Genomic DNA, 27,287 nt, shown 5'->3' with positions numbered 1-27,287 from the left:
TCATTTTTCAAACTAATCTCTACACCCAACGTGGGGCCCAAACTCATGACCCGAGATCAAAAGTCGCATGCTCTATCGACCGAGTCAGCCAGGCACCCCAGAAGAATATTGATTTTAAATAAACCAAAATGGTTCTTAAGAGATCTCAAAAGATCTACTGCTTTCCCGGAGGTGTATATTCATTCCACTTTGAATGCTTTCACCTACAGCGTCTCTACTGATAAGGAACAGGGTTTTAAGATTTTATTTATTTATTCATTTTTGAAACAGAGAGAGAGAGAGAGCACGCACAAGCCGGGGGTGTGGGGGGAGGAGGCAGAGGGAGAGGAAGAAAGAGACTTCCAAGCCAACTCATACTGAGCACAGAGCGCTACATGGGGCTTGATCTCACGATCCTGAGATCATGACCTGACCAAAATCAAGACTCATATGCTTAACCAACTGAGCCACCCAATGAAACGGTTTTTAAAACACTTTTCCAAAGTGTTCACTTGCCCAAGTAATTCTCTACAGACCCCCCAAAAAAAAATCCATGCAAAGAAATGTGCCATACAGAGAAACTTGTACATTCGGGCCTAGGTAAAATACACATTTTTACTTAGTCCTTATTAAGATAATAACCTTGTGTGTGTGTGTGTCTGTCTCTCTTTTTGCCAATCCATATTTTAGAGATTCCAATCTAGTTAAGAGATGTTCACATCATAAGCTGATTGAGTAAATACATGAGAGAGTAAGATGTTTTGGCATACCTTACATGAAGTCTTTGCCATCTCTATTTCTGGAATTAACCAAGAGAGACAGTAGAAGGGAATATATTCATAGCTGGTTAGTGTTTCCTTTTGATAACTTTAGTGTGACTTGGATAGGATCCCAAACTTGGAAGATTTGTAAACATCTTTCCACTTTGATTATTTATTCTCTGAGGGAGACATCATGGCGAAAAGAATGCAGGGTCTCTCTTAGTCCGGCTCCAGTTTGTGTGACTTTTGCATTTATTTCCAGCACATTTAGAATCAATGGATTGATGTCCATCCACTTTAAAACAGACTCAATTAGCCTTGTAATAAAGAGAGTAACTTTCCAATCAGTGCAAAGGAAAACCTTAAGGGAAGAGGACAGAAATATTCTGCAGTACAATTATTTTCTGTAGTACCAAAAGCAGGAAATCTAAACTCCAACTCACTAGCTAAGGGATGTGGGCAAGTTACTTAAACTCTTCAGTTATAAACAGCCATAGTAATAGTGTCTACCCCCTAGGGTTGTTGTGGGAATAAAATGAATTTATACCTATAAAGTGTTAATTACTGTGCCCAGTGCTTATAAATTTTCAGTAAATACTACACCAGATCACATCGACATTTCTGTACAAATGCTACTCCTGGTTTCAGAAGATAAGAATTTTTCTGAGAGGGGCGCCTGGGTGGCGCAGCGGTTGGGCGTCTGCCTTCGGCTCAGGGCGTGATCCCATCTTTCTGGGATCGAGCCCCACATCGGGCTCCTCCGCTGTGAGCCTGCTTCTTCCTCTCCCACTCCCCCTGCTTGTGTTCCCTCTCTCGCTGGCTGTCTCTGTCTCTGTCGAATAAATAAATAAAATCTTTAAAAAAAAAAAAAAAAAAAAGAATTTTTCTGAGATTTTTGGGAACCAGTTCAACCACCCACACAATGTTAAATAAAGTTATGGATGCAGAAGAAAAACTCCTTATATTTTCACAAGTGTGCTCATTAGTGTCTTACAAATACTGTGACAGTTATAAGAATAAGGTATTATAATTATGAACCACCCTTCAGGAGACTTGTTAGAAATCTTCAGTAAACTGTGACTGTGTGTGTGTGTGTGTGTAATTCAACACATAGTTCAAGTCTACTGTGGAGTATTATACTCTGGAGCTTAAGAATGTCAAGGACTACCACCCAGATATCCAGCTGTGAACCAGCAATATCCCTCAGATCAGGAAACTGAAAAAAGTGGGAAGGTCACAGGGAGAACAGTAAGGTTTTAAATGGGAAATCATTTAATTTACAGAGAGTCAGCATTTATCCTATGGGCAGGCAAGATAATTAGGAAGATCCGCTCTCCCTAATTAATTTATAGAATAGAAAGGGAAATAACACTGAATTTCTGCAATATTCCAGACACTTGACATATGTTTTAGCTACTGTTTCTGAAGGCATATTAGAGGCTAAATACTTGATAGGTATTATTTAACTTAATCCTCACAGTAACTGTATGAGCTAGATATTACTGACGCTACTTTGGACATGAACAAAACTGAGTTTCAGAACGTTTCCCAGCGCCATTTAACTAATTAAAGGCAAAACAGGGGGCGCCTAAGTGGCTCAGTCGGTTGGGCATCTGCCTTCTGCTCAGTCATGATCCTGGGGTCCTGGGATCGAACCCCACATCAGGCTCCCTCCTTGGCAGGGAGTCTGATTGGGATTCTCCCCCTCTGCCCCTCCCCCTGCTCATGCTTGCCCCCCCCCCAAATAAATAAAATATCTAAGAAAAAAAATAAATAAAAGCAAAACCGGATTTCAACCCAAGGCTATTTGGCTCTATGAATAAAAGGTTAGACTCAGGGCTGGGCTAATAATGTAAACTTGCCTAGGTAAATGACCAGAGAATCTTATTTTCTTAGAATTATAGGGTGAGGATAATTGTGGAGTGTTGCGTCGCTTTTGTTTGCTCTGTACAAGTACTTTTAGACTAATGGGAGAGAGGGGGAGCTATAAAGTGACAAGCAGGCCTTCATCCTCTGTGACTAGAATGCTATTACATATTGGTGCGAAATCAAGGCTATAGCTTCTTTATGTCAAGCAGCCCACAGTGACCTAGGATCTTGCCCTCACCATATGCACCCCATTTGCACGAAGGGCACATGTGCATATTTCGGTTGCTTCTGGGCCATCCAATGACATAGGATTTCATGCCAGGATATTTCCTGCCTTATATCCTTCTATACAGCTAAGTAAATGTAGTATTAGATTAAATTTTATTGCATCTGTGAGTATAATTGCCAATTTGATGCCCTCACAACTAAAGTGACACTGCAAGCTACAATGACCATTATATCCTGTCACTAAAAGTCATCTATCTGGCTGAAATACAGGCTGTTTAGCAAAACTAATCCTAGATAAATGGTTTGTGATTAAAGCCAACCTATTTGTGCCATGATTATCAGAGATAATGAAGTTAACTAAAGCCATTTGCTTCTTTTAAATAGATTCATAGGATCACAAACTTATACTCTGGAAAAAATTATTTTACTGCCATTTAAATTTTTTTTCTTTCATTATCTTTTAGTTAATATTGAAAAGTCCCCTGGAATAAGAGGCTCTATCAGCTTTATCAGCTGTGCCAGTGAAAGGAATAGGTACTGGTTGAAAAAGGAATTCATCAAAGCCCCGATGACAGGGCACAGTGATTTTGGACCAAAGGGAAAAAGGAAGAGAAAAAAAGGAAAAATAAATAAAAGGATGAAGAGCCAAGGATCACCCCCACACAGAGGTTGTCCTAGATGACCCTTTGGTGGCATCAGTGCTTGAGATAGAGCACCATTCCATCACAAACGCGGCTCTGAAGTAATAAACAGAAGAAGGGATGGGTGGAGAAACAGAGAGCTGTGCGGACAGGAGAGAAGGCAAGTCCCTTAATCCTAACAAGAAGGTTTTGGTAGCCAGTCTCATGTGACAGCAAGCTGTTTCTATTTTATCTGGTGGATGAACCACTTCTCATTAAGGACAGGGCTATTAGCAATAAGCAATCCTCCAGTAACTCAAGATTTGAACAGCAGCCTTAGTCACCTTTTCAGGAAGAAAACGCTAGAGGTCTGAACAAACTCTGGGACAAGAGATCTAGATTTTATCCTCTTAAAAGGCGCATCGCATGGAAACAACGGTTCTATTGCAGCTATTATTACCGTGGCTATACAATGGTCTCACATGATGAGTTCTTAAAAATGGCTGGTTTCATGGGCCCACCAGAGACCAATGAAATCAGAATCTCTGCTCCAACCTCAGTGTTTTCATAAACCACTCCACAAGATTTTGTTGGGCACCCCCGTTGGAAATAACATGGACTCGGAGAAGAGAGAAACCTGAATTTGATTCCAGCTCATCTCTGTTGGCTATGTGATCTTGGGTTTAGGAAAGCTTCTTAAGACTCAGTTTTCCCATAAGGATTAAAAGCCCTGGAATTATTGTATTAAAAAAAATAGGATAAAGTATGTGAGGCCCCTAGAATATGATTACCCTACTTAAATTTTAGTTATATTTTACCAAAAGAAACTTTACATATTTGAGTTTATATCACTGGTGATAAATTAGAAAACCCTTTTTAAGGGGTGACTGTGCTTCAGTCTGAGGCAAGATAATTCAGCAATACTGAAAAAGTAACTCACAAGAGTGATACTACAGAACAACTGATTATATCTAAAAAGTGAAAACCCTGGGTTTCAACCACCATGTATATTTTAATAATACATAATATTCCCAAGCACTTAATAACTGTAACAATTTGCTCATCTCTCAAGTGGATAGCATATGACCCACTAACCTCATAAATTTGCCATAAGACAATAAATCAAAGAGTATATTATTATTTTAATTATTAGTTTAATTATTTTTAAGTATAATCACAAGACTACTATAAAGCTTCTGGTCTCTTTTACAAGGATAACCATCCTGTTATAAGAATTAAATGGAATCAACCAAGACCCCAATTCATTATTATTTTACCCAAATATTTTTCTAAACTAATACATTTTCATATTATATTTCATATTCCAGCTATTAAATGGCCCATGAATTTCTGTATAGGGAAATTACTTAATTGGGAAATATATGTATCAACGTGATAATCTCTCTTCCTCATACTGAGCTATAAGGCTTTCAGATATTCATTTCCAAGTTCTGTGATATCTTCTATTTTTTTTTTTATCAAACACAGTTACTTCTACTTTGAAGATAGTGAAATGAATCAAAATGTTCCAGCTATAAGCAACATATGCTTTACTTTCAAACATTATCACTGATTTAATAAAAACCTCAAAAAAATTGAAACTATGCCATTTTATCCTCATTTTCTGTCATTAACTATTTAAAATGCTTTTGATTAAGGCTATACTCTTCTGTGACACATAAGAAATGCAGATATCAACTATAGAACACTTACTAATATCTCATTTAATACTTCAGACCCGACTTTGATTAAAATCAGTAACAAAGGAGTAACAAATTATTTTTCTAATACATTTTCCTTAACAGTCTAATGGACTCCTAGTGATGATATACATAGGGACACCATTCACAAAAACCTATTGTATGTCATTCAGCATTGGGATATGGTGGATGCATTTCCCAGCTGTTTAAACAATTTATAGATGTCCTATCAGTCATTCAACATAATTTGTTGTGACTGTATAGGCCTAAGATGTTATGTTTCCCCCACTTAGATAGAAAACATCCAGGTAAAATAACTGAAAAGAAATTCCCAGTTATTTAGGCAAGGATTATACTCAAGTGCTTCTGAACAAATTTGGTATAGAAATTCATACACAATGCAAATCTAAAATCACGTTAGATTATACTTCATTATTTAAGTTCCAACATAAAATGAGAAACTACATTACTTAACTATAACAATGAATAATATTCATTTTAACAAATCAACTCCTACGAGAGATAAAAAATATAAATCGGCTCTTTTCCATGAAGTCAAAACTGTGATAAAAGGACATGAAAGATCAGTACAAGGGTAGATTCAGGCCATGTACACGCACACATATTGTTTTTAATGTTTTGGAGGTCTCCACATTGTCTAAGCGGGTGAATTTGGGACAGTGATATCCAATTATTTCAGTCATCCAAATGACTGAAATGAATCAACAGAACAAAAAGCACATCAATTTATTACTGACTTGTTCAAATTGTCCTGAAAATATTCGGTGTTCTATGCTATCTGAACTGAGAATAATGTAAAGAGACGGTATCAAAGAGAGACACTAAATTCACATTCTCTCTCTCTCTTTCGCTCTCTCTGCCCCACCCCCCACCATGCCACTGTTAACTTTTTAGGCTACTGGAAACGTTAACATATTTACTTGTTTGGGGTTTCTTTTTTTTTTTTTTTTTTTTTTTTTTTTTTTTTTTTTATTCGACAGAGACAGAGACAGCCAGCGAGAGAGGGAACACAAGCAGGGGGAGTGGGAGAGGAAGAAGCAGGCTCATAGCAGAGGAGCCTGATGTGGGGCTCGATCCCAGAATGCCGGGATCACGCCTTGAGCCGAAGGCACACGCTTAATGACTGAGCCACCCAGGCGCCCCTTGTTTGGGATTTCTGTTGTGACAATTTAAAAGTTTCCCATCAGGAAATAGATTCCAACAGTAATATCTTAATATAATCAACTATATCACGATGCTAATATAATATCTATATCCTCATTTTTGTGTTAATATAATATTGGTATACTATTACTGATGACCTTTTACCCGTGTACAAAGTTTTCATTTACTTATATGGCTATGTATTACTTTCATACACAAAGTACTGCCTCATCGTCCCTTAAAGATTTTTTTCCTACAGTAGCAGTGATAAAACTAAGGATGCCTCCAGATACTGTGGGAAAGCCATCTTCGACTGAAATGCATTAAAGTATATTAAAGTGGCACTGGATAGTCAAGGCTAATTATGTAATGTGTCTGCCCATGGAAAAGACAAGTTGTACCATAAAAAAGTAAGGTCCAGGGTAAAACCTAAAAATAGTCAAGGATATCCTAATAAGTAGCCTTACTCTAATGATATGCAGGCTAGGAGTATGTTTATCACATTTCTCTGGACTTCTGCATTGGGCTTCAGTTTTCCTAAAGCCTCATTAGATACCGATGCTAGTCTTTGTTCTAAGCAATGCTAATGAAAGTATACATTTAAGTTATTTAAGTGTTTCCCAAATTCCTTTGCTAAAAGGTTGGGCTCAATATACATTAAGTAAATAAGATGGCAACACTAAATTTACTAATGTACCCCACTCCTTTGCTTTACAACGCCATTTCTAATTTGCTCATTTCAACTGCAATCTATTGAAGTTCAAAATTAAAGAAATATTTTCATTATTATTACATTTAACACTATTAAGTGATATAATTTGGTTTTAATGATCAAATTTTAATGTTTCTTTAAGAAAGAAATCCTGGAAAAAGTGGTCTCCTGCTGACCTAATAGGAACATTATTTTGCTATTATCATATCTGCATAAGCAGAAGATGATACTTTCCATTTTCCGTAACAGAATAACTAGACTAAAAAATGTTCTTCCAAGACACTCAGGATTTAGTTTTAGATAGTAACAACTTGTAATAACTCGAAAGACATTCTGCCAGAGATAATAATATAAATCAATTTTAAAAAGGTACAGAGTAACATATATTTTGTACAGGTTACTTTGTTATCAAAAAGGCAAAGGCCATTTTTATTCCCATGTACTACTAAAATACTTTTTTTTAATATATGGGGAAAAGAACATTTTACACTGCAGGGAGTTTGGTTTTAAAGAATCTGAGATACTTACAGTAAAAATTTAGATACTTACAATAAAAATTTCTAGGTGAAATCATATACATAGGGAAACACCAATATATTCTAATCTCACTACATTTTCTGGGATCAAAAGGTATTCTACAGTGGGTTCTGGAAAAAAATAAGTCCAAATGATATGAAATAAGTATGTGTGTCCATAAAAAGTTCTGCTTATTTAACACCCTTCCGAGGTGGTATGGTCTTCCTCTTTCAGTCTTAACTTAGTGTAAACTACTTACTAATATTTCTTGCTAGGGAATCAAAATGTGATGGTTGGAACAAAGAATGAAAGAAAAAAACACTGCTTGCTCAAAGAACTGATACCCAAATAAGAGGCCTTAAAAGCATTCTTCTCTTTTATGGTAAATGCCACCTATTTTCCCTTGAATTTTTTTAAATGCTAATAAACTGTATGGATACAAAGTTAAGTCTGAAACCGTTCATTTCAAGAGTATAACTTTCCACAAGGCAGAGCTTATTCTTCGGAAAGTAGACTCTAAAAACAACTGAAGAGAGATGCAGGGATTAGCCAAGCAGAAAATACAATCTATGTCACCATCCTTGTGAAGTTAAAATGAAGAGAATTAAAACCAAAGTAACTGGCTTGTAAATGTCATTCTGAGGTTACGAACATTTCTTGCAAGCCATAGTGCTCCTCAAATTTGACTCTCATCATTCGGCATTTTCTTTTCCCCTTTCTAAAGTTATCCTGGTAAATAAGTGAGGGCATTTCCACATCATACGGCATATCCCAAATGGAAATGATTTACAACAGTAACATGCAAAAAGATATCTAGAACCAGCACGATTTTATCCCCGATTTTTTTATTCCTTTCAAAAGAATATCTTCACTTTGTTATTCACATGAAAAAGCTGACAAAGCATTCTCTTAATGCAGAAAGCGCTGTGTGGATTGGCAAACAAACAAATTTCTCGAAACTCAGGGAAGCAAACAATAATTGTGGGTATATAAAACCCACAATGCAAGTAGTAAGCATGTCTTATAGGGAAATCGTGACAGAAAATGAATCGCCTGATTCACAATAGGATATATTTTAAAGGAGGTAAACCTTTTATATCCGTGAGCCTAAAGACACATAAATTATTAAATAATTTTACCCTAGTAGTACTTATTTTTGCATACGTTAACATTTAAACACAGCAGAAACAGCTCCTGAAATTGCTTATGCTAATGCTTAATGCTACTCATTTTAAAAGGCAATTCCTCTTAAAACCAAACCTCAGGCCTCAAAACACCAATTAAAGCCAAACAAAGCATACCAAAGTCAATATATGCAAGACATGAAAACCTCCAAATTATATTTCAATGACTTTTTAATTTATAAGTCAACCTAATCAGCAACGCATACATTTAAAATTCTAAAAACATTTTTTGGCAGGTATTTAAGCCAAACATAACTTCAATCCCCCCAAAACAAAAATTTCACCAAACATAAAGCAAAATGTTTTATTAACTTCCTAAAAAGCATATTAGATACGAAATGAAAATCCCTTTAGAGAATAGCTGACATCATCATGCATAAGCTAAAGAACCAATATCTGGTTAAATAAAACTATGAACATCTCAAAGGTAATTACCATACAGGGCATGAAAGAAGGCCATGAATCTCCCATGTCAGATACATTGAAGAGAGTGTTCTAAACCTTAAACTCTTAAAAATGCTATTCTTCTGTGACTAATGAATCAGTGAATAAAAATCCTATGAATTAGTTAATATTTTTCCTTTCAATTATCATTGATATCATCTCTAGAAAAATTCTGAACAATTTCTAGATGCATATTTGGGTATTTCCTTAACACACTGGCAGGAACTGACATATACCTAAAAATATAACGTTAAGATTTATGTTGAATTCTCATCCTACTGACAGCCATAAATAAACTGTAATAAACCATTTTAGGAGACAGAACGCTCTGAATTGGAAGGGAGCCCATGAACAGAATGGGTTTTCAGATCGAAGACTTCATTGGCAAAATGAAACCATACCCAGCGGTTTGCTATTAATCAGCTTGTATTTCATATTACATTTGGTTGATTTTGAATTGTTGTTTGAGATATTATAGTGGTCTACACGATGTACATTGCAACATATACTTTCCTGTTAGGAAGATGTATGAAATTGGATACAGCAGGCTATTTTACGCTATAAAATACATAACTCATGTAACTGCCCTCTGATTATGATGTGGACGCCTATTTGGTGTCCCTATTTCACTGACAAAAAGGAAAACTTAAGAACAAAAGCCATTTTAGCCATTTCACCACTTAAAAAGAAAAAAATCTATTTTAAACCTACTCTTACTATTTTATGAAGGCTAGAGCATACATAAGAATAACTAGAGCATATATCCCAGATATTGGGAACTGGTAACCATATATGGGTTTAATGAAAAACAAAACACTATTAACAGGCTTATCCTTCAAATCTATACACTGTAGCCCTTATCCTTAAGGGTTAGAGTTCATATTTTCATTACATGTGCCTTTCTCTACCTCACTGGAGTATGAAAAAACATGTAAATCAGTATGGGAGTCAATAGTGAGGTAATCCTCCCCCATCCTGCAAAACAAGGACATATGATTGATACAATTTCTTCCTTAGAGCTAAACCAGGGCAGGAGGGATGCTAATCATCTATTGAAGCAACACAAAGAGTTTACAGGAGTCAGTGCTAAATTATGCATTATTTAAAGCAGAAGAAACATTTCTAATAAACTTAATATGATTTCAACCTCACAAACACATTTGTGCTATTAAAATTTTCCTTCCCGAGTACATGTGCCTACCAAGAGCAATATTTCGGTCAATTATATGTGAGTATTCTGATTCTTGTAATAAATATCTCATTTAAAATGACTGAATTTTCATTTTGATTGATATATCCTCTTTTGAGTTTAAAATTATGCCCCCCCCACCACCACCACCAACATATGGATCTCCTGTCAATAAGATGAGGTAATCAGGTCTGCAACACAGAGGATTAGATTCTAGTGGATGATAAATTCACCACTGAAAGAATATCCTCTGAGTTATTTCTGAGCTTTTCCTGATGAGACCCATTACCACCACTTGATCTCCTTAGCTGGAACTGATTCAATATTCCAAAGACCATCTAATTATATAATCCTACCCAAATATCAGCTCCACGGACACTGCTTCTCCAAATTGTGGTTTTAGAGTACAGCAAAGCCTCAACAAAGTGAGAAGAGTCTGCAATTGCAAACAAGTTGGCAAGCAAAAAAAGTGCCTCATAGGTTAGAAGAAAAGCAGAGGTCAAGAATCATTATCCCTCTAATCCATGTGTCTGGAAAGTATGACTATGTAGCACCAGAGATAATTATGAAATTTACTTAAGCGTAATATAATAAAAATATAAATACAGTGCTGCCTGTCAATGGAAGCAGAAAACGAATAATCGTCCAATGGAGGACTTCCCCCAGAGTGACAGATTATAACAGAAGCAGTGCCAGGAATAGATTTCCTGATTTAAACAGTAAACCATGTTGCCTTTTATAGAGTATATGAATGAAATTGGCAAGAGTAGCTAATTAATTATAGCTGATTAGTCTACCAAATCTCTTGGTAGAATAAGCAAAACATGAACTTTTTTAAAACTATTTGGAGTCAATGTACTTCGAATGTAGTATGCTTCATCCATGAGGCATATACATTCTAAAGGCCTGGAATTTTCTCTCAAGTTTTACACTTTAGTTTTAGATCATGGTATTTGGAGAGCTAAAATCATATAGGACAACTCATAATATGTTGCAAGAAGAAAGAACATTTTAAATACACCCAGAATACAGAAAAACATATAATGCATAGTTTCTCTTTTGTGCTTAGTTTGTGGAAATGTTAAATCTGAGACGATAAATATTAAACTATACTAAAAACCGTGGTAGTCCAGAAATGTACCAACCTTCAGGATCAAGCAGTTTCTCTATGCCTAATTGACATTTGGCAATGTTGAATGCGTGTTCCAGTCGCTGTGTGGCTGACTGCTGGCAAAGCACACTATTCCAATCAAACAGGTCTGGCCTGAAATACACACAAAGACCAAATATAAATCAACTTACAATATTTCACGAGATTCACTTCATTTCTAATTTTTAATTGACAACCCATACCCATCATCCTCAAGAGTTGAGCGTTACTCTTCATGACCCCTCAATAACGTTTTTCATTTAACAAGTCACAATTTTACTTGAAAATCCTGAAGAAAATAAAGGAGAATTCATTCTCCCTTGCCAAGTAACAAAAATATATTGATGTCATCCAGTCTCACAAATTTGAACGCCAACCATTTGCTGGTGACTTCCAATTTCATAAGCCTAGCCCAGACCTCTTCCCTGAACTCCAGACTTTAGATTTATCTGCTTATTCAGTATCTCCACTTAGAGTCATCACAAGACTCAGGTGTCCAAAAGCGAGCTTCCAGTATTCATCCCCATCACACTCCCCCAACCCACCTACTCTCTTATAGCTCTCCTTTCCTCAATAATCAAGGACAAGTTCAAACTTGCAGTGGCTCAGACAGAAATCGTGGAGTCTAATTTGATGACTCTCACTCTCATACAACACTTAGCTGGAAACATATCCAGAATTTCACCACTTCTCACTACCCTTGCAGCCATCACCTCCATCCAAACCACCATTTTATCTTGTGTGGATTATTTATTGCATTAACCTTCTAACTGCTCCTCTACTCCCAGCCTTGCCCTTGTTAATCTATTCTCAGCAAAACTGCCAGAGTGATCTGTTAAAATGTTTCATCACAAACTTCTCAAATCCCTGCTATCAGGGAGTAAAATTCATTGATTTAACTGTGACCTACAAGGCCCTACATGGTCTAGCTCCCTGTTAACCCTCTGATTTGATTCCTTGCCTCTCCCCTCATATTCCTCAAACAAGCTAGGTAGCTTCTGTATTTGCATGTGCTGCTCTCTCTGTCTGGAATTCTCTTCCCCCAGACATGGACATGGCTCACTCTTCCACTTCGTGTCTTTCCTCAAAGGCCGCATTATTGGTGAGTCTTTTCTTGCCCTCTCCCCATCTAAAATTGCACACTCCCAAATCAACCTTAAACATACTCATTTCCTATCCCTTTCCTTCTCATCACCACTTACTACTTAATATTTTATATATTTAATTAATCTTGTCTGTTTACCTGTTTCCCCCACAAGAATACAGAATATACAATTTTTTTCACCATTTTTGTTCACTTCTAGAAACCCGGCCTGACATAGAAGGGCCGTAAATATTTGTTGACGAAATATTTGACTCCGTAAATTTTGTTGACACACAACCAGAGAATGGATGAGAACATACTCTATGAACATCATTTTACTTGATAATAGAGAAAACATGAAGGAGCATAAGAGGGAGTTCTTATCCTATAAGGACTTAAAACCTAATAAGGAAAAAATGTACACATAATAAGTTAAAATAAATTTTAAATGTGAAAAACACAGATAATAAGATATAAGGTTTTCTAAAATCTGAAGAGGTCAAGAAATACTTTTTTGAAGCTTAAGGGAGTCTTAAATGGTGGTTTGGGTTTAAATTTAAGAAGTTTTTGAGAAGATAATTCTGAGTTGTGTGGATACTAAGAAAATCAAAGTTCTTATGGAAAAAAAAAAGCAGAATGTGCTCAGTCAGTCAGACCTCACAGGCCTGGCTCTGTTGAGAGATTTTCAATATCAAGAAGGGGCAGGAGATAGCATTCCTAGGAAGGGGAACTGGATGAGTTTGTAAAAGGCCAATTTACCCCAACAACACTGGAAACCAATGGTTCTTTGCCTTTTCTGGATCACAGATACCTCTGAGAATCTGATGAGCACTAGAAAACTTTTATCCATACATGAAAACTGTCCATATCTTTACACATAACTTACATAGAATTTTAGGGCAATTGGGTCTGTCAATGGACTCCTGCTTAAGAACTCATGCTTGGCAAGCAAGGAAATTATAAGGATTGGCTTAACTGTTGTTTTCAAAAACCATAACTAAAAATAAAGGTACAACTTGCTCATTTGAATCTCACTTCCTTTTTATTTGATGCTACCCTGATTAATTTACCAGAATTTTGTCTACTTCTTAGGAAGTCTATTGTGCCCTCTATATTCCAAGTTACCCAAAAGAGCTAACAATATTTAGAACCTATGGATAATTTGGGAGCTGACTAGTAGTGGAAAGACAATAAATACAAATTAATTCTAGACTATTTGGGGAAGTTTTAACTTCACTATACAACCTCTGTCCCACCTTCTTTTCTGTATCTCCCAGCAATGGAAGCCAGAAAGAACATAGGTGGGAGAGTGCGGGAGAGTAGCTTTCTCATCTGCAATACAATCAACAAGGTTAAATGAGAAGGATGAAGAAGAATACAGTTGCTTCCTCATTTTAACCCTTTTCCCTTCATCCCCTTCTCCTCTTGGCCACGAACTAATCACCTGGGTGAGGAGCTATCTAAGTCACGTTATCTACTGGAGCTTCAGTGTTTTCATTTAAAAAAAGAAGGAAATGCACTGAATGGCCTTTGAGATCTCCTCTAGCATTAAAATTAATGTTTTAAATCATTAAAATTCATCATTAACATTTTAAATAACTATGATTTCCAATGCATAAAGAATTGTAAGACTAACCAACAGAAGAAAGCTACATACCTTCCCATGCTGACCCAAAGCTGAACCCATAAATAGGAACACGCAATGTTCACCAGTCTTTTGAGGAAACAGACAAATTGAATAAGACAACATAGCCTAGCAGAGTCCTCTATAAATTCAAATCTGGCTCTACCACATATTAGCCAAATGGTCTTAGGTAAATAATGCACCCTCCCTGTGCCTCAGTTTCCCAATATGTGCAATGGGACTAATTATAGTATCTATGTCATGAGAAACAAGTGGGATATTTTAATTAGAAAAGTGCCTACAAAATAACATTAACTTAATAAACATTAACTTCTATTACTTTGTTCTAAGGTTAATTATATTTATGAAATAACAATGCATTTTCAATTTATAGACTCATGCCAAAAACACCTATAATCTACATATATAAATGTTACAGACACTGTTGATGCAAGAATAATACTATAAGACAGGAGGGTGGTGGGTGGGTTGCGCGAAGGGGAGTGAGAGACACAGGCTGCCAGTCATGGCAGGAATAAGTCATGGGAATAAAAGGCACAGCAAAGGGAATGTAGTCAATGACACTGTAATAGCACTGCATGGAAACAGATGGTAGCTACACTTGTGGTGGGCACAGCATAATGTATAAAGCTGTTTAACCACTATGTTGTACACCTGAAACTAATATAACATCGCATGTCAACTATACTCAAAAGAAAATTTTTCTAAGAATACTATAATAACAAAATGGAAGGTGAAGAGGAGAGAAGGAAGTACAAGTGTGATAATTTTGTCATCTTTTATATCAGGTAGTCAACAGATCTTGTCTACACCTGATGAAACAAGGTATACCAAGACCACTTAAAGTAAAGCAGACAACAATTTTAAGAATGAAATGATCAGGGGTGCCTGGGTAGCTCAGTCAGTTAAGCATCTGCCTTCGACTCAGGTCATCTCAGGGTCCTGGGAATCAAGCCCCGCATCGGGCTCTCTGCTCAGCAGGGAGTCTGCTTCTCCCTCTGTTGTGTTCTCTCTCAAATAAATAAATTCTTTAAAAAACTATTAAAAAGAATGAAATGATTATAGTAATCAAATTAGGAAATAGATGGGGATAAGAGATAATATTTGTGGGCTTCATATCAAGGAGTAAATCGATCTACTGTCAGACACCAATTATTCAGGAAATTAAAATGCATAATGATGAAAACCATGAGAAAGAATAAAAGAAATTGCTGACAGTAACCACTTGTAGGAAGTAGACAGTGATGGGGTGGGGTTGGGGTCATGAAGACACATTCTGTTTTGTTTTTTCCTTTGCACCCGCCATGTCTCACTTTCTTTTAACCACATGCTATGTTATCTCTATGGTAATAAATTAAAATGAAGAATTAGGAAGATAATTTAATTTTAACATTATACTTATTGCCACTTATCACATACTTTGAGCTATTTCCAGCCACTTATCATAAAGTTTTCCTACAAAAGTAGAATTTGGCTTCCTTTTAACTGCACTGTAGTCGACTTTGTGTTCCAATATAATACTTCTAATTTCCTACATATTAAGATAAAATTTAGCCTTAAATAGATATAAAGCCAGCAATATCCTAATCTTTGGCAAGGCTCTTTGTCAATCCCTATGCTTTATATTAAGTGCATGCCTCTGTTCTATATAGCTTAGTCACTCAATTATTGAAATCAGAACACCTTATGACATTCCTAAGTGTACCAGTGACAATCACCTTGGAACAAAAAGTTCAAAGCATTTTTTTCCTTTAGATAAACAATATGAACATCTGTCAAAGACAAAAAGAAGAGGGAGATGATTCATGAAAGAGCATTATCAACTGTGAGAAACCTCTTGAAAAGTAACTATGTTATGTATGAAAAGGTAGTTACTGATGATTCATTCAATATGACAGGAGAGAAGATATAAACGATATTCTGAGAGAGAGAGTGGGTCAGGGACAGACGCAGCAGGGCAATCTGGAAATGTTTACTGTACTACAAATATATTCAGAAATCATGAAATATAATATTAACAAATGTAGTGTGTGAACATGCTGGCAAGAATGAAGCCTACCACTTGAAAAGAAAATGCTAAAGAGCCAACAAGGACCGCATAACCTGATCCTCAATATTTCTGTTCATCTGCAAACGTGTACATGAACAGCAAGATCAATATGTTCAGGCCCTTACTGTGAAGCATGTGGCTGCATAAATCAGCACTGACTTATAATGCAGAATGAATGCCTCTATTCCTTCTCATCTGGCTGTTTTGAAGCTGTGCAGTATTTTTCTTCGTGTCATACTTAAGAAAAACAACGTGTTCACACTGCTTAACATGCCACATGAGTGTGAGCTTGCCTCCTTTTGAAAATCAGGTTGCTGAGTCATTCACCTAAAACTCAGTCTGGATGGGGTTAATTAAATCCAGCTGGAGCAAGACACCTGACAAAGCTGCTTATTGAGAGAGCATTTGTTCTTGGATTGAGCTTTAGCATGAAGAAAATTTATATTCTGGACTTTTCTAGAAACAAGACCGGCATAGGGAAATGGGAGACTTGTTAAAAAAAGAAAGATCAAAGTGAGAAAAGATAAGCTGCATTGAAAATCAGGGCAGAAGCAGTCCAGTGGCATTTCAAACACAGTTAATAAGGCAATGTATTTGACTCTGGGGACTGGGCTGGATAAAAGAGATGGGTAACAGGAAAACCAAAGCAGATATTCCTTAGAGTGAATGTATTATACATAGAATATACATTTATATATTACATATAATAAAAACGAATGCATTATATGTATGTATTTCCCATGTTGTTTTGCTTTTTCTTGAACTGTTAATAATTCATTTACTAAGCTTCTTTATACAAGAAAAAGCAAACAACTATTTTGTTATCTTAGAAAATATGATAGTGTATGGAATACAGTTAAGAACATTTGGTTCACTGTATCACAATGAGTTCTTTTTATGAAGATCCACAAAACTCTCTTTCAGCGCTTTACAGCAATTGCTCTACTGTTCAGCGCAATTGTTTCTTTTGATATTCTAAGCACTGAGTCATAGAATTAATTGTGGTCTGCTCTTTGCCTTGGTTGCTAAGATGCTCAGAGCCTTTTTTAATCCCGAAATATAAAAAAATTACACAGGGCCTTATGTATTTGCTATCTAAGTGTGTATCTGACAAGAGAAAGGTTTCTTTTTCACATTATTAATCAGATGATAGTAATTATTTTGCTACAGCCACTCACATGAGATTTGGAACCGTTTTAGCTCTATTGTTTAGGCCCCTACTAACACATTATTTGTTTAGAAAGACCAACTCCATTCTTAGCCAAGTTAGAATATAACCTTGATTTTCTGTCAGAGTTCCAATTTCAAACATGCGGGTCCCCTCCCCCTCCCACCATAACCACATTCATGCTCCAGGATTTTAATATTTCAATGATGAAATGATACATCACATAAAAAAGAGGATATTCTTATTCGGTGCATTCCAATAGATAGTCAGATCAATATGGTTAAATACATAACGTGTTACATAGTAGGAAATGAGCTGGAACCACACTCGAGAAAAAGATAATCAGTCTCTAAATCAATACTTATAAAAATTAGTCAATATCTCAGTAGTCTCCTTACCTATGACTGTGGATGAGAGCGTTCAAAGCCAGACCATCAGACCAGCTGGTGGTGAAGTTAATGACATTAACCTGTGGATAATTACGAGTTGATTGTCGGACCCAGCTCAGGAGAATCTTTTCACTGTTGGTTTGTTGCAATCCAGCCATGATATTTTTCATCACATTTTTGACCTACATGTGGAAAGAAATTTTCATAAGAAAATGCATCCCCTGAACAAGAACCACACAAACTTAAATTTAAATGTCCTAATCTTCAGTAATAGAAATTTTAGAGTCAATTAGTAATGAGAAATAATAGATTCTACCAGGACGGAGTCCATTCCAATTAGTTAGGAATCTATTCTGATTGGTCGGTGTCACAATACACCATTTATTGTACACGTTTAATATCACTCCTGGATTCTGCCACATTAAACTATTAATTTTGTGCTTTTAAAATTGCTCATCTTCTAACTTTCAATATACTACAGAAGAGTGCACAACAATATCAGACTTGTTATTAACCAAGGACTCAATTTTAGTGTTTTTAGGACAGAAAGAATGGCATAGTGGATAAGAGAATGAGCTTACTTTATTTAAACCTAGGTTCGAATTTTGCCTTTGCTATTAACAAAAATCGTGTTAATTGGGCCATTTAATCTTTCTTAGGCCTCTGTTTCTTATACATACAAGGTTGTTTTAATAATCAAAGGACAACTATAGTAAAATCCCTAGGTTTATACTATAACTTAAAATAATGCAAATTATGTTTACTGACCGAAATGAAAAAAAACAGAAGAATGAGTTTGCCTATTTAAAATAAAGAATCAACAAAAGAAAAAGTATTTATCCCTAAAAGCTGTGAATGTATTGCCTTGAGTTTTTATGTTCGCATGTTGTTGTTTTGTGGTTGGTCTGGTTTAATTTGTTACAGCTTTTTTCAGGAAAAAGCTTCACATGCAAGAGAAGAACAAAGGCATCAAATGCCCAAAACATGGGTCCAGAACTCTGGCTCGTTTATGAAGCCTCTTCGAACACAGGAAATGCCATTTAAGAAGCTGCTTTTTGTATGAAAAAAAAAAATAGGTTACAAAATCCCATTTAAGGTACATACACAGCATAGGTCCTTAGATGAACACAGAAGGCACATCTTACCTCTCCAGAGGTGGTGAGAGACCTGCTCTGGTGTCTAGAAGCACAATACTGGTGGCCCCCAGGAGGAAAAGGGTGTTTGGCTGGGCCTGCCCAGCGACCCGGGAGGCTGTCACTGTTACTTCATGGTGTTCTTGATATTTTGGACCTAACAGACTAATCTATGAGCTTTTCTTTGAAACAGTCTCAGACTGAGAAGAGTCACCTCACCTGAAGAAGACCTGGTCTTCAAAAATGTGAGGTGTCGGTTATGGTCATGGAGACCCACTCTCTCCTAGATGACAGGGCAAAGGTCAGTTTTCTCCCTGCCTCAAGAACGAAGAGGGACCTGGTACTCTCTGAACAAAAGAATCTTGGAAGGATCATTCTCGACAAAGTGCCTGGTACGAGCAGGGGCACCAAATGCAGACAAAACCGCTGGGGCCTGGAGGGTTGTCTTACTGGTCCTCGCACCCCCACCTACCTTCCTCCTGCAGCACAAAATGCTTCCTGTGACAGGGTAACAGGCTCTACCTGCTTTGCCCCTCGTGCTTGTTTTCGGCAGAGAGGTTAAGGGCTTACAGCTGTGCAGCACACGTCGGGAGAAGGGTAGGAACATTCAAGATGCCCTCACACGCAGAGTGCTTAGGCGGTGCGAGGCCAACTGGTGTCGTTTTGTGTAGTCACCGTGGGGCTGTGCAGCCGGGCCACTCTGTCCGCAACTTCCACCGCTGCTCTTCGAGACGTCCCAGCCCCCGTCCCAGCACACACTGTCCCCTGGCCACACTCCAGCCACAGGGGGCAGGACTGCTGGCCTGTGTGGCTCAGCTTGCCTGGGCACTGGCAGGACTTCAGTCAGAGTCCGGAGTCCGCACTTTCCTTCTTCAGCCTTTCTGGCCGTCGCCTGCAGCGTCTCCTCGTCTGAGGACTCTAGCCCCGTCGTTAAAGATCACGTAGAAGCCCCTTGCAAGCAGGATGGCGGCAAAGAAGCCGGGAGCCCGGCTGCCCTGAAAGCCCCGTCCGAGGATTTGGGGACAGCTGCAAGGGAGATGGCCAGGTAGACGAGGACCGCCGTGACACTGCGTAGGAAGTCCATCGTGGACCAGCAGGGCATCAGCCAACAGGAGTGAGAGAGGGCCTGCAGAGTGCCTGCCGCGGGGCCACGGGCCAGAGGGGAACTGCTGAAGACGCCACACAGAAGACCAGGAATGGCCGAGCCCCAGCAGGAGGCGGTCTTTGAGCGAGCGGAGGACGGCGCGCAGGCGGGGGGCGGAGCCGGGCCGGCCACGAGGCTCGGGTCTGGTTTCCGGTTGGGTTAGGGTCTGGGTCTGGGTCTGCGGGCCATAAAGCTCCGCCTCTCTCCCTCTCTTCCCGGAAGTCAGAAGAGAAGTGGAAACTCAGACCACGGGGAAGGAGAAAAAGGCCAGACCCTTGCTTTTATTTTTGTTAGTTTCTGAACGTTTGATTCTTTTCTAGACTTTGTGCAAATGCTGTATTTCATTCTTCTAACTAATCTGATGCAGAAATCCGTTCTAAACATTTCTCTAGGTTTCAAGAATGCAGTGACACCACATTATAGAACAAACTGTTTACATATTCTAGTAAAAGCGTAATTACTAGGCTACTTTTTAAATATAAGTCAGGCCCCTGACTTCCTGAAGGAAGTATATAAGTCAATGTGACGAGTTTTTACCACCAAGGGCATTCTTTCTGCAGTGTAAGGTCCATATACTACCAACATTTGATCAGATGATGAATATTTATCGTGTATTCTAAATATGACATTTTATTTTGCTTCTTCATCCATGTAGAAGTTAACAAAGGCCTCAGGGGAAAATACATATTTTAATATCTCCAATGTTAGTCATTCTTTTAGGAAAGAGTCAATGCAAATTTTAGGATAGGCTGTTCAATCTAACTTTAAAATACTTGAAAAGGATTTGAGATGATGCCTTGTAAATGTAATGATTTGAAGATGTAAAATCTGCATATATTTATCACCATCCCTTGATAACTAAATCTATTATTTAGAGGCAGATTATCCAGTTTTTTAATTCCTTCCCGACCTGCTTATTTAGTCACTCAGTGAATAAATAGTTTGAATAGTTATGTAAGATATATCATTTTTCTCATCATATTCTAAAGTTATAAGGTGCACAGTCTCCATGCACAATGATTGCAAGACATGGACTTTTGTGTCCTGTGCTGAACCGGGGCTGGACTCAGCACCTACTGGCTCAGTGCTGGTGATTTGCACTGATCGGGCAACCCTCCCATGATGAATGGGGTTCATTTGTAAAATGCTTGGCCAGACTGCCCTCTATGCACATAATGTTAAAGGGCAACACAGTATTCAACCCAAAACTCCTTTAGCATCATTATGTCATTAATTCAGCTTATCAGCCTCAGCCTCACTGGTATTGCTTCTTCTATTTGGGTATAAATGTTGCTAAGAAAAATAATAATAATAATAAAGGGCAATGTAAGATAATCAGTTCTTTTTCCTACCTAAAAGACAATTACTGAGAAATCTTTATTAAGGACCAACCTTCGGTCAGACACTGAGCTGGTCCTAAGGTGAGTCTTAAAGCAGAAAAATTTCCCACTCTTTGGGCTTACAGTGCATAAGGGAGATAATCAGTTTAAACAATTGTGTGTGTGTGTGTGTGTGTGTGTGTGTGTGTGTGTGTGTGTGCATACAGCTATACATCTGTTTTTAAAAGGAAAAAGTTGAAATGTCTTTGAGCAGTGATTTCAAAAAATGACTGGGAGTTAACTGGGCAAAGAAGGTATGATGGACATGGAGATGGGGCACCAAGATTGCCCTCCAAGGAAGGGCTTGTTGCGGCAGCTGTCACAGCCCGCAGTTTTAAATCCTCTCAGGGACTGCCTGAGTTGTAGTCATGTCACCTAAGGTCAAGCCCTTCCTAGGGCAGCCCACACCTAGAGACTGATGAAGGGAAATGGTATAAAGACTCAGCCATGTCAGCCCCACTGAGAACAACACAGAAGGGCTATTCTAGCTCCCAGTTTCCCCTGTGGGGTTGCAAACAGCCCTTGCTGGGAGGGGGGAGGGTACATCACAGCTCCAGTGCTTTTCACTCCACTTACCGTCTCCCTTCCTCAAGTGCTCATCCCAAAGGTGTGCCTTAATGAATGTCCTGCCACTAAATTCAGCGTCTACTTCCCACAATCCATCCTGTGCTGACAAGGAGCCGTGGTGGAGGGGTAGGAATAGAGAGGGGTAGGGATAGTTTTCTACAAGGGAAGGAAGGTGGGTGTGAAGAAAACTAGAGACAAGAACTATCTTGCATACAAGGCATTAGGTAGCCAGGAGTTTACAGCAAGGGCTTTCAGCAGCGCCAAAACCATCTTTCTCCTGTATGATGGGCAAATAATAAATAAACAAACATTGCCGTGTAAAATAGCCCTGGATTTGAGTGTTTCCTTTGACCTGGCCAGCAAAGGTGGGGACCTGACCTCAGATAGCACACCGCTGTTAGCAGGATATGTTTGTATCTCCAGCTGGTTGTCAGAACCAAGCTGACCACCCTAAAAAGGAAGGTTTGCACTTAAAAAAGAAGGAAGAAAAAGATGCCAAACACACGTTGTCTACTTCACAATTTTGTTCCAAGCTGCTTATTCCTCAATAGAGGCATTATTTTTCAGGCTAACAATTTTATTTACATGGAAACTGGGAAAACAGTGACAGGAAAGATAGGGTACGCATTCCTGAGCTTTTACAAGTTCAAAGAGAAGTCCTCCGTGGCACTATTAATAACATAGTATGTGGCACTGGAACAAAAGATTCACATCTTTCCATCTTTTAATGCCATTCTCAATCTGATAGATCCGGAAAGTACATTAGGTTGGCCAGAGTGTCCTTTAATCTCTGCTGAAATTCAAGGGCTTCTTTGACCACTTAAGAGGAAGGCAAATATGTACTCTCAGTGAAAATACCTTTTGGGATTCATTGGGTTATGATGAGGAGTATTGAGCAGGAGGAACTTTTGTAAGTATGTTTAGTAGTTTTAAGAGAACCTAGCAGGGTGATAGAAGAGAGATAAGGAGGCAGAGGCTGAGAAGAGTCTACATCCTTGCAATCACAAGGATATGGTGATTCAAGGACATACATGTGAAAGAACAGACTATAAGAAAGGTCTCAGACAAGGAAACACTGCAAAAGCATTCCTTCTGGTGTTCCGGAATGTGAGAGCCCCTCCACATGCTAATTATAAAAAATGAGCAAGCTCACAGACGAATGAAAAAAACATCAGGGTAGTTTTGAAACTCTATATTGCAGTGAGTGGAAATGGAAAGGGTTTTGAGAAAATAAAAAAAAAAGTGTGAGATCATATGAGAGACAGTTTGAATGAAAAATACAATTAAAATAGCCTTTTGGGACTCTAGGCATGCCTAACTTCTGCTGGCTTTGTCATGAACAACATCTATGCAACTTTAATGTCTTCTGCAAGATGGGGTCCCTCCATGAAACATTTGTTACCAGGCCATAAGATAAATACAATGGCTAGTCCATTAGAAACTATTGTAACAATTTTACAAGGTCCTACATACATCTGCTGAGTTTAATGATAAAATGGCTTAGGTTTTCTGTGTCTTTTTAGTTCATTTTTGTAATGCTTCAGTGTTACTGTAATTGTAATGTAATACAATGGAAAAGAGGGAAAAACTGTCCTTTCGTCAAGACAGTTTGAGAAGTACTGAGCAACAGAAGTAAACCAGTTTTATGGGAGGCCCTATGCTGCCTTGCTGGTTCTATTTGACAGCATCACTATATGGAAAAGGCCCAGAATTGGGACTCCCGGGTTCATTCAAGGTTCTCGTGGTCTATTTTCTGTCGTCATCCACTATGCTGTCCTCTATCTCTTCCCATATTGCTGTGAAATAGGATTGAGCCTATTCAGAGTGTTTAGAATAAAAGGATATGGGGGTCAATTGGGTCAGTATGGGGGCCAATTCAACTGCTGAGTTGACTAGGTATACCTCTGGTCTACACACTGACTCTGAGCAGGAGCAAAGTACAATTCAAGTTAAGTCAACACTACTAAATGAAGTAGTGATACTTGCTACAATAAGGATGAACCTCAAAGATTATGTTCATTAAAAGAAACTAGATAAAGAACACTTATTTTATATCATTTCATGGATATGAAATGTCCAAAAAGGTAGACATAGGAACAGAAAATAGATAAATGATTGCCCAGGGCTGGGGTTGGAGTGGGGAGTGACCATAAACAGGCATAAGATTGTTTTTAGGTTGGTGGAAGTGTGCTAAAATTAGATTGTTTTCATGGTTGTACAACCCTGTAAAAATCCAAAAATCTTTGATGGATTGGGGGAAAAAATGTGCCTTACTCAAAATAATTGGAGAAGCCCTGGGCAAGAGAACTAAACCAGTTGGTACACCTTGAATTTTATACTTAGAATGGGTAAATTTATAATATATAAATTACATATAAAAAAATTGTTTTATGAAAAACTAATCACTGCTAGTAAAAAAGCAGACATCCCAATTTTCCTCCATATTTTTAAAATATGAGTAGAAAACTCCAAGCAATCAAAATTATTCATATGATACACCTGTAGTGACAATGGTATGGTACACTGAGTGCCTTACAGATAATCTCTCGTTTAAGCCTGACAAGAAATATATGTGTTAATTATTATTTTTTCTCTTTTGACAATGAGGGAATTATGGCCCAGAAACGGATGGCATTATACCAATGTCACTACAAAATGGTAAATGGGCGAGTTGAAATTTAAGTTCATGTTGGTCTGACTGGAAAAATGTATGCTCTTTTCACTAAATCAAATGACCTTTGATCTGTTTTGCAGAGGTCCAGTAAGTATAGACATTCAGAAAACCCTATCCTGAATGTTCAGAAAAAAATGCAATTCCCAAATCAGATTATGAAGTTAGTTTGTGTGTAACATAACATATATACAGATAATCATATCCTACCAATCTTTTATTGGCATTAATTTATATGGAGAATACAAAAGATTCATTCATTTGGTAGTGATTAACAGTTTTTACAAAACTATGTAGATTTGCGTATAGGCGAGTTATAGAAGACACATATTTGTGAAAAATATTTTTATTAACCTATTGATGAGATTTGTCTTTTTTGGCTCATCTCCACACATGGAAATAAAATTTAGAAAAATATTCCTGCAAATGTTCTAGAACCTGTTTTATAATCTACTGATCCTTCACATTTCAAATGACATCAGTTGTGCCAATTTAAAAGGCAGTTTTATGGAGATGGGCTTTGTATTGCCAGAGGTATACATGTTTGCTTTGCAGGTCAAGGGTAAGAATGAAAGGATCAGCAAGATTTTACACAAAAAGGAAACGTTCATCAGGATTCTTACCTGCCAGTGGAGGATTATATTCCAAATCAAACCAAGAGTCAGTTTGTGGTTTCCATCTACTATGTCAGTGCTTCCAATATTCACTAAATCAACCTGTAAAAGATAAAGAGAAAACATTTGAAGGAAAGAGACAAAATGTCTATTTGGAAAGAAAACAAAATGCGAAGGTAATTGCATTTAGCTATTTTCAGAGCCTAAGCAGAATTGCAGCTTTTAAAAAATAATCTAAAAATGAAACAAAATGCATTTGTAAATGCACTCTTTCACAAACAAGTGCCCCCGAACACATTTGCAAAGAGATAGGAAATAAATGTACTTTTAGTACATAAATAGATTACTGCAGATTAAAGAGGCCAATCAGAATATCTTCAAATAAAACGTTTAACAATGATAACTCATAAAGGATGCCCAAAATTAATATGTGCTTCCTAATACAAAATTGAAACTCAATAAAAAGAAATTTCATCAGTCCTTTAATCTTGCTCAAAGAAGTGCTATTATAATTAGGAGTAACTGCATTTGACTAAAATGCCCTTGCTTTAGAAACAGGTATTAGAACTCTAGTAAATAATGGAGCTATGGTGAGCTCTCCTCTCTCTATCTAGGACTCGGTTTGGGAATCAAAATCTGGCAGGGTTTTGTTTTGTTTTGTTTTGTTTTGTTTTAAGGCAAATCCTATCTCCTGTCCTTTATGTTTCTAATATTTTTAGGTGGAGTCAGGTTAAACATAAGCATCAGGCAAGTAGGTGCATGAAAAGATGTTCAACATTATTAGCCATTAGGAAAATGCAAATTATAACCACAATGAGCTAGCACTGCGCACTTACCACAATGGCTAAAATTTTAAAATAGTGACAACGTCAAATGCCAACGAGGATACGGACAAACAGGATCATTCATGCATGACTGGGGGAAATGTAAATCGTACAGGCACTCTGGAAAACATTTTGGCACTTTCTTGCAAAACTCAGCATGGGCTTAGCGTACAATCCAGCAGTTGGGCTCTTGGGCATTTACCCCAAAGCAATGGAAACTTATATTTATACAAAACCCTATGTGTACGTGTTCGTATCAACTTTATTTGTAACAGTCAAACACAGTCATCTGGGAGAACAGCCCACGTACCCTTCAAGGGTGAACGGTTAAACAAGCTGTGCTACATCCATACCATGGAATCCCCCTCTACAATGAAAATGAACAAACTATTGATACACGAAGCAACTTGGGTGAATCTGATGGGAATTATGCTAAATTGAAAAAACGAAGCCAATCTCAAAGGGTTGCATATAGTATGGATTAAATATAACAGTTTTGAATAAACAAAGTTCTAGAAATGGAGAACAGGGTAGCAACTGCCAGAAGTCAGAGATCAGGATGAGTGAGTGGGGTAGGTGGATGTGATTATAAAGGGTAGCATGAGGGCCCCCTGGGTGGCTCAGTTGGTTACGTGTCTGCCTTCTGCTCAGGTCATGATCGTGGAGTCCCAGCACTGAGACCCACATCGGGCTCCCTGCTCAGTGGGGAATCTGCCTCTTCCTCTACCCCACACCCAGCTCAAGCTCTCTCTCTCTCCCTGTCGCTCTCTTGCTCTCTCACTCTCTCTCAAATAAATAAAAACTTTAAAAATGAAAATTAAAAAAAAATAAAAGGACAGCTTGAGGGATCCTTGTGGTGAGGATCTGTTCTGCATCTTGTCTGTGATGGGGGATACACGCATGTACATGTGTGGTAATGTACATAAATAAAAACACCTGTGCGTGCATACATGAGTGCAAGTGAAACTCAGGAAATATGAATACTATTGGTGGCTTATATCAATGTTGATGCGTGTAGTGATATCATCCTATAGTTTTACAGTATATTACCACTGGGGTAAAGCTTGGTTAAAGGTACACAGGATCTCTCAGTATTATTGCTT

General features: G+C 37.8%; 1 protein-coding gene across 1 annotated transcript in view; it reads right to left on the bottom strand.

The window, feature by feature from the left end:
• DMD (dystrophin) overlaps positions 1 to 27,287 on the bottom strand; it is a 1,667,815-nt gene that overhangs the window by 1,617,432 nt on the left and 23,096 nt on the right. The window contains exons 3-5 of the mRNA XM_040633145.1: positions 25,370 to 25,462; positions 17,862 to 18,034; positions 11,512 to 11,630 (exon numbers count right to left, since the gene is read on the bottom strand). Of these exons, the coding sequence (XP_040489079.1) occupies positions 11,512 to 11,630; positions 17,862 to 18,022 (280 nt within the window). The 5' untranslated portion in view covers positions 18,023 to 18,034; positions 25,370 to 25,462. The remainder of the gene's footprint in view (positions 1 to 11,511; positions 11,631 to 17,861; positions 18,035 to 25,369; positions 25,463 to 27,287) is intronic.

This window comes from Ursus maritimus, assembly GCF_017311325.1.
Source record: "Ursus maritimus isolate PB19 chromosome X unlocalized genomic scaffold, ASM1731132v1 scaffold_X1, whole genome shotgun sequence".
In the NCBI taxonomy this organism is placed as follows: Eukaryota; Metazoa; Chordata; class Mammalia; order Carnivora; family Ursidae; genus Ursus; species Ursus maritimus.
This window is presented reverse-complemented; position numbering and strand designations above follow the sequence as displayed.